At 33.7% G+C, this 9,115-nt stretch overlaps 1 protein-coding gene across 1 annotated transcript; it reads right to left on the reverse strand.

Annotated features, from left to right (window-relative positions):
* Positions 1 to 1,122: 1,122 nt before the first annotated feature.
* LOC100808568 (N-acetyl-D-glucosamine kinase) lies at positions 1,123 to 7,835 on the reverse strand. The gene is made up of 7 exons (XM_003519470.5): positions 7,229 to 7,835; positions 6,249 to 6,396; positions 5,310 to 5,501; positions 4,881 to 5,009; positions 3,800 to 3,969; positions 1,917 to 2,050; positions 1,123 to 1,373 (listed from the first exon to the last, which is right to left on the reverse strand). Exons 1-7 carry the CDS (start codon positions 7,497 to 7,499, stop codon positions 1,305 to 1,307), a joined length of 1,113 nt encoding a protein of 370 aa, XP_003519518.1. The 5' UTR covers positions 7,500 to 7,835; the 3' UTR covers positions 1,123 to 1,304.
* Between the last annotated feature and the right edge of the window lie 1,280 nt (positions 7,836 to 9,115).

Below are 9,115 nucleotides of genomic sequence, written 5' to 3' on the forward strand. Positions count from 1 at the left end.
AAGTTGTTAAATATTATTTTCTGAATAACTTGTGTTCTTATGAGGTTTAGAATTTTCTAAAAGCCCAAATATTTCAGGGTAGCTTTTCTTAAAATATAGTTTTTGAAAATAAAGTTTAAAAACCAAATTTTAAAATTAATTTGAAGATAAACTTTAAATTAATGAGTATGTTTTCTAATCCGTTTTCTTTCATACTCCATTTTTCGGTTATCTGTGATTTCTTTCACATAAATTTGATTATTGCCAGACAATACTTAACTGCCCAAACCACATTCTAATAATGATTTCAGGAAACATGCAACATTTTGAATTTAAGTAATTTTTTAACAAATAAAAAGAAATTAGTTTCAAACAAATCTTAGCTAAAGTATATAAAGGTTAAAATTGGTTATAAACAACCTCAATTTATAATTTTGATCTTTTTTACCCGACATGACAAAATAAAATAAAATTGAACACCATCTGGAGAAATGAGATCAGGTCCGGGTTTGGATATGCCATTCCCTTCTCCAATCTCGGATTCGTCCCACATGTATTTTCATAATTATTAATAATATAGTTATATTTATATATAATTCTATTATATATTATATGTAATTATTAATTATATAATTATTAAAATATAGAATAATTATTTTAATAGTTAAATAAATAATATTATAATTATAATAAAATTAGAAATTATATATTTAACTAAGAATATAATTTAATTCTTAAATATATTTACATTATTTATTCTTTATTAAATTATACATGATGATTGAATTAAAATATAATTGATAACTTAATCTATGATTTATTTAAAATATACGAATAAACATATTCTTTTACAAAAAAATTCGAGGTAGGTTCTCCACGAGTTTTCCCAACCCTATAAAATTCAATGGTAATGGAATTAAATTTCATTTTTTCACGTCACCTTTGATGGGAATGAAGATAGACAAACCGGCCCCGGAGTACGTTATCGTCCCTGATTTTTACATATTGTTAACTGATCTTGACGATTACTAAACCATCCCACATAGTCTTCATTTTTTCACTTCTCTATTGTGTTTATGCCACTACAAATGATTTGCACAAGCATAGGTATGACCCTTAAGGTAGTGAAGAGGAACTAAGCCATAAACTAAAATAAACATATATTTTGGATGGTACATAAACTACATGGCATAGCATAGGTAATAGGTATTCACACTTTCGTCATTGAGTAATATACACTTTTAATAGTCAAGAATTGCAAGTTGTCGCTTTTCTTTTTGCTTTCTATTTTTATTTTTTCCTCTCATATTCCACTTCATCAATTGTCAGCCTTTGTGACATTCTTTCATTAAAAAATTCCAAGCTAGCCATGCCGCACCAACAGCAGGCTCCACCTGTTGTACAATAAACCAAAGATGTTAAAAATTGAATATTCATATTTAAAGAGCATTTGAAAATTGATTCTTGATGTCTGGAGCCATAATTTGATTCCCAGTTTAAATTTTTTTAGTGGATGTTCTACAGAAAGTATTGTTACATTCCAAACATTATCTCTTATAATTTCAAATTGTCAAATACTTACCTAATAGAATTTACAGAAGAAAACAAAAAGTAATTATATTACAATTCACTTATTCCCAAGCATGATTCCCAAGATTCCTCCATAATCAGTTTCTTTTTTTGTTACTTCTGTAGTTTTTTCCCTTGGTCACTTAGTGATGAGGGAACAATAATCGTTGACCTTCTCTTTTGTAACCAGTAACCAGAATGCATTAAATTTCATCTAAATAACAAGAAAATGGGATTTGAACTTTTATGCAATTGTCTTAAAAAATGGTTACCAACATCGAAGGAAGAGAAGTGCATCATAAAAAAAAAGGCTGTACTAGAAATATAAAAGGCTACCTACAAAATTAAATGAGAAAAAAAATGCTAACCTTAGGTCTAATGGGAATTACCCCAGAAAAGTATTTGGAAATGCAATTCATTACTTCTTTTCCTATATCCCACCTCCTCCTATTTGCTTCGAGAACACCGCCAACCATAACAAGGGGAAAGGCACTCTTTCCATCTGCCAAAATTACAGACTTGCCAGTCAATGCACGATATTCATAACAGATGGAGAAAAAAAATCAAGAACCCATGTTAATGATTCAAGGGTTTATGCCAAAGAATCTTTTATATTTTATAAGAATTCTCTAGAGGCCAACTCAACTAGTTCATATTTTTTATCACATTATTGATACAAGATAGCCTTAAATGTGCAAGCAGCAAATCAATAAAATTGACAATAATCAAATTCAACTTTACGAATGTCACTTCAGCTTTCCAGCAATTCAACTTAAAACCAAATTGTTATCTCAGACCAGTTACATCACAAGTTATATAACTATTTTCCGCATATTACATAATACATGAAATTCTACGCTACACAACAAGACTTACTACATATATTTTTAAGGTTTAATGTCACTTTTGGTCCATTATGTTTCAGAGTTGTTTCACTCTGGTACATTAAGTTTTTTTAAAAGTTTCACTCTGGTCCTTTTAAGTTTCTAAAATGTCTCATTTTGGTCCTTTCTTCAGATTTCTGTCATAATTCATAAACGTTACCATTCTATTAACTATAAAATTTTGAAATAATTGATTTAAAAAAATAAAAACGTTACCATTCTTTTTTTCATTTTAAAAAAATAAAAACTAAACCCCCCTCAAGTGTGTTGCTCCCTTCTTTCTCTCTCCCTCATTCTCACCATGGAGGCGCAACCGTGAACACCCTCGACCGTGCCGCCGCACCTCAGCTACTCCGACTCCGTGGAATCCTCGTCGCGCTCCCACAACACCAACTCCTAGGACGAGCCCTTCATGCCAGCGTCAACCAAGCTCTGCCTCATGTGCAGTTACGGCTCCCACATCAATGCAACTAGGATCCAACATTAAGGCTAAAATAAAAGGTTGTGTTTCCAGCATTGTTTGCAAACTGTTGCCATATTAAATCAATGTAGAAAAAATATAGAGAAAGTGAGCATGACATGGGGGGACAAAACGCGATCCAAGGAACGTTGAGGTTCTTTGCCATGAGGAGAGAAGAGGTTACAAAAGCAACAGCAATGACGCATGTGACTTTCACCTTGGTCTCTTCTTCCGCCATTTGTATACCCTTGTGCAAGTTCCCAGAACCCATTTTGAGGGAAAAACTGAGCTTTTCAATTGGGTGGTTGGCTAGAGGGTGACCCTCTGGGATTCCATCGCTGATGCAATAGGGCTTGATGTTGGTGGGGATATGGGGTTTTAGGAAACGGACTGCGTTGGATTTCTCTGTGCCAATGAATGAGAATGAACAGTTTGGAGCGGCTTGAGATAGTTTGAGGACAAGGTTTAAGAGAGGCACAACGTGGGTGCCAAAGGGGAAAGGAAAGACTGCTACATGTTTGTTTCCATTGAGTTTGACATAATTGGCAAGATGAAGCAGAGAGTGGAGAGGGATCACTGAAGGCAAATTCACATGGGGGTTTAGTTTTATAATTTTTTTAAGATAGTGGCGGTTTTTATCCCCCACTATATTAAATCAATTATTTCAAAATTTTCAAGTTAACAGAATGGTAACATTTATGGTGGAAATCGGAGGGACTAAAATGAGACATTTTAGAAACTTAAAGGACCGGAGTAAAACTTTTAAAACATAATGTACCAGAGTGAAACAACCGCGAAACATAATGAACCAAAAGTGAAATTAAGCTTATTTTTAATGGATATCTACGTATTATGAGAATAAATAATTTATGCACTAAAAAAGATATTTATTAAAATAACACCTAACCTTGACCACACAATCCAAGTCTCTCTACAACAGCTTTGACACTTGAAGCTAGCTCTTGTACAGAATCTAGCAAGATCTTATTTGCAACCTCATCCCCAGCCTCTGCACAGGTCACTACAACTGGAACAAGGGCAGCGATCCGGGCCCAAGAGGGATCTGCATAGGTCCACCTGAGCATAGCATGGAATGAAATAAAATCAAATTACATTGAGAAAATTACTTCCAACTTCAAATTTCTCTTTGTTGAAATATATAAACTCAACTTATTTGCATTTATTGTGTGGATAAACAAGGGACTAACTGACTGTCATTTTTTCTCTATAAAGTGCACAAAAGTAAGTTTAAATTTTAAAGAGTAGGTATAATGAATTAACAATCCCCAAGGCTTAAGCAGTTAGGTGAAGACACATGAATACTTTTATATTACATCATCTCTAACATGCTTCCTCTCTAACATGCTTCCTCCTGCCAGTAATGTTGTCAAAATTGCCAGACCACCCCCCTCTGGATTTTTTGCTTCTCTAATTAATGTGCTACTCTCTTGGTCTCTCCCTCATTGTACTCTTGAATCTCTCCTGCTCCCTCACTTATCGGTCTTTCTTTCTACTCTATGCTTTCTGTTTGCATGTTCTGACTTTGGCCTTCTCTATTCTTACTTCAGCCATCCTCAACGGCATTCTGGTCTCTGCCTTGGGTTCTGACTTCGGTCATCTCAGTATCTGCCCGGTGTTCAGTCATCTGAGACTTCATTCTGTTCTATCTCTCAGTTCTCTGTGTTTTAGTACTTTCAGTATTCATTATGACTTGTATGTGAACTTATAGGTATGAATTTTCAATTTAAGTTGTTATTATAAGAATGATGGTGGAAAGGATCAAACTCTAAACTACTTGGTCATAGAGGCTTTGATACTGTGTCATGAATCAACAATTCTAAAATATTGAGCTTTTAGGTGAAGACACAAGGATGGCTTTTTTGTTACATCTCAAACAGTAAGATTTTAAAATACTAGTTATTTACTTCACAAATATATATATATATATATATATATGAAAAGAACAACTATCCAATTAGCATATATACCCGATTAATTCTTCTGCAGAAGAAAGACCAAGCGTTTGTAAAATACTACTCGTAAGCATTGTACTTGGACCACGGCCATCATGCGCTCTTACAACTGCAGTTAGTGCCTGCGCGGCTATTCCATATCCACTGCAAATAAAAGCAAACTTTTAACCAAGCAATGGATGGAATCAAGTTGAACATCGAAAGAAAGACCTTCCCCAAGGCTCTTTTTACAGATGTCCTCCTCTTCATATTATGAGTGATGTCAATATATAAGATACAGAAAGAGCCTTTAAGAAAAATAAGGACAGATAAATTTACAAACTCAAAGCCCTTTTCCAGCTAATGGAATTCATGGTCTCCATATTACACCTTCACCATAAGCTCATTTTCAGGGCTAAAAAGTATAGAGGGTGTATTTCAGAAGAAATAGTAGCAATTGATTACCTGCCCCAGTCACCTAAGACAGGTCCAGCACCTGCAGCCCTTGCTTCTTTTCCATCCTCGGTAAATCCATATGCAATGCTCCCTGTGCCAGCAATTAATACACATCCATGAAGTTTACCCATTGTTCCACTTGCTAGAGCAGCCACAGCATCATTCCGAACATATAGTCTCACATGGCTTGGGAATATATCCCTGTTTAGATCAGGTCACAACATACTTCAGTCTCTAAAATAACCAAGAAACTATAAGAGACAAAATGAAACAGCATACTTGAAGAATTGAACCAAAAAAATGTACAAATAAGCTACAATTTAAATAAGTTTCATTTCTGTATAGAGTTCCCTAATTCTATTGTGGTACTTGCTTCAATATTTTACACATACTGCTTCAGCAAATTAAAAAAATGAAGAAATCCAGCATCATTCAATCTTACGTAAAATTGAAATAATGGAGTAAAACTTGTTATACAGGTAGACTAAAAACAGCAGAGCTTACATTATCACTTTCCTTTACAGAAGTTGAGTTCTGTAAGAACCTATTATTCATGATAGGATTAACTCAGTTTATGGACCATATTTTTGTATTTAGGAAGAAAATTCTCTATCCTAATATTATGACAAATAACTTAAGTTATAGTGCACTATGAGTCAGAATTTTCAACAACTTTGAATCCACCGGCTCCAATATAATAGTGCACTATTGGAAGAAGTATTTCCTATCCCTCAGCAATTCAACGTATTACAAAAAGTAACAGATCATCTCTCTCATTAAAGACAAAAAAACACAGTACATTCATCACTTAAAAAAACACAGTACATTCATCAGATAATAAAATAAATAAATTTCTTTAGTTCATCCAATAGCAAAAGAGTAAAAATAGCATGATATACTTTTTATCCCAAAAAAAACAGAAGATACATTTATGTAAAGCTTAGCAACCTAAGCCAACCGAGAATTCTTTGTTGATCTGTTGGATGGTTAACACCAGATACAGCCAAACAAACAGCTTGGACTAAAGATCGTTTTGAACCACACTTTGAAAGGGCATCTGCCATAACCTGCTCTATCGTTTCCCTTGCAGCAATTTCTGTAGAAGAAGTGATTAATGAAACATCTGATAAGAACATTATCCTTGAAATGCGATCTTCATTCTATTATGACAAGCATAATTCTTTAAAACTATTGAAGACATCAAATTTTGTTTGTTGTATATGCACAAATTTAACACACAAAAACTAGCCACTGGTGATGCTACAGATGTACCAGGCAACAAACATAAGTTATCACCATTTTTTTATTTTTTGGGGAGAGGGGGATGGTTAAACTAAGAAATTCATTATTGTGAAATAAGGGAAAGAGCGCGAAATTGAGATAAAAAAAGGCACATCTAAAGACAAAAACACTATTGTCAAAACTTCTTTAGAATGGCAGATCCTATCACAAGAATGTACTCTTTAAAGACATTAACAACTCAAACCAAAAAAAAGTACCATAAGATTGCAGCTTTTCCTAAACCATCAATCTCCAACAGCTTAAACATTTGTCTTCATAATATAACAAAACATTTGTCTTCATAATATAACAAAACAGCCACTTCCCTCCGGTACAAGATATGTTTTTGTTCACCAAATTGTCTAAAAGCCATAACCAACATCTTCCTAAGGTATGCAAAGTCAAATGTATATCCAAACCAAGTGGTCTCTCTTATCCTCTTCATTGTCCGCAACCCACAAAGAAAGGGAATCGAAAAACATATACAGACTGAACCAACCAGGATGTTAATACAAACAACAAAAATCAATCAAAATGCCCAAACCCAACAAACGCATAAACAAGATCAAATTTTGAAACCAACCCACAAAGTGAAATCATCAAACACTATGTGTGCAAGAGAGGAAGAGAGGCAATTAAGAAATTACCTCCAACACTATTGTGATTGGAGCATCCAGCAACAGCCCTTGCAAGGATAGGGAGAGATTGGAGCTGAGAGTGAGAAAAGGGAATCATGGGCATGCAAATGCAGACAGTGGAGGTGGTTCCACCATCCAAGCCCAACAAGACACCAGTACCATCACCATCTGAGACACCCATGTCATCCTCAAACTCCCAGATTTCACCATTCCTGTATCTCTTCATCCCTGCTGCTTCTGCATCAAAATCCTTCTTCTCTTTCCCATTCTCCGGCGTCATCTTTTCTATTTCAAAATCCGAGGAGAGAGAGAAAGCCAACGTTGACGGGAGAGAACGTACAGAGATGGGAGAATAGAAACAAAGAGAAAAGGACTATCAAAGTCTGAATTTTTAATGATGTGGGTCTCGTTTATAATATTCTAAAGTTTCAAACTAGGACGGCAACTGCAACAACCACTCTCTCTCTCTCTCTCCTCTCCTTTCGTAGGATTTTGATATCTTCTGCTGCAAAACACAACCAGCAAAGAGATACAGATAGAGAGTTCAGTTTTTTTTTTTTCCTACAAAAACAAACCCGAAGAAAAAAAGAGGGAGACTTTTCGCAGATTCTGATCCTGGTTGGTGCTACATATTTTTTAGGTTTAATTACACATTTGTCTTTATAGTTTTCAAACTTATTCAATTTAGTTCTTATAGTTAATAAGTGATTTTTTTAATGTTTGTGGTTTACCTTTTAATTTCCAATAGGTTCCTACCTTAAAATTATTTAACATCGTTAGATGAATCTTGTCAAAATCCACTCAGAACTCTCTCACTTGCACGTATAACACTCAAGTGTCGCACTACACGACATCTCGCACTGCACTGCACCTCGCACGACACCTCACACCCCACCGTATCTCGCACCACACATGTACAGAATTTGTCCCAAATTTCTTTTCGTTCATGACATTCACAACCTTAACCTCCTTCCACACTCGCAATAAATCAATCCTGATGAGCTCTAGGTTTTGCAATAAATCAACCTTAACCTTAACCTGCCTGTTAAAGAAGAACATGTTTGGTTTTTAGTTGGTTGCAACAATGGGCGACATGGGTTAACGCTTGGTTGAAGCAAATCACAATAAGATTTGAGGGGGTGAGAGTGAGATGAATTGAAAATGTAGAGGAAGTTTTGTGGTGCTATGCGAGAAGAGGAACGAAACCTAAGGTCCTGATAATAATATTTTAACATGCTAAGCAATTTTAATGATAGGGACCTATTTGGAATTAAAAAGTAAACTACAAGACTAAAAAATCACTTATTAATTATAAGGACTAAATTAGATAAGTTTGGAAATTATAGGAACTAAATGGGTAATTAAATCTATTTTTTATTATTTCTTTTCTTTAAGAAATATTTTTTTTTTATCATTCCAAAAAAAATTAAGCAATATTTCTTATTATTCATATTCTTATAATAATTAGTAGTATTTAATGTTCATAGAGTAAAATTTATTTTATGTATAACTATAATTGTAATTATAATTTAATAATAAATGAGCATTTTACAAACAAATGCATAAATTAACTGAAATGAAATTGTTTTATTTTAACAATATTTTGAATTCAAGTATTAAGTATAGAATTAGGAGAACTTATTGAAACATGACAAATTTTACGTCATGACAGAGACAGACACAATATGGGCTCTTTGTCATTTCGCAGATTTTGATCCCTGCATATTTTTTTTTTAAGGAACATCTTTTTTATCATTCAGAAAACAAAAATTAAGCAATATTTCTTATTATTCTTATAATAATCAGTAGTATTTAATGTTCATAGAGTAAAATTTATTTTACTTATAACTATAATTGTAATTATAATTTAATAATAAATGAGCATTTTACCAACAA

Source organism: Glycine max, chromosome 2, assembly GCF_000004515.6.
Source record: "Glycine max cultivar Williams 82 chromosome 2, Glycine_max_v4.0, whole genome shotgun sequence".
Classification (NCBI taxonomy): Eukaryota; Viridiplantae; Streptophyta; class Magnoliopsida; order Fabales; family Fabaceae; genus Glycine; species Glycine max.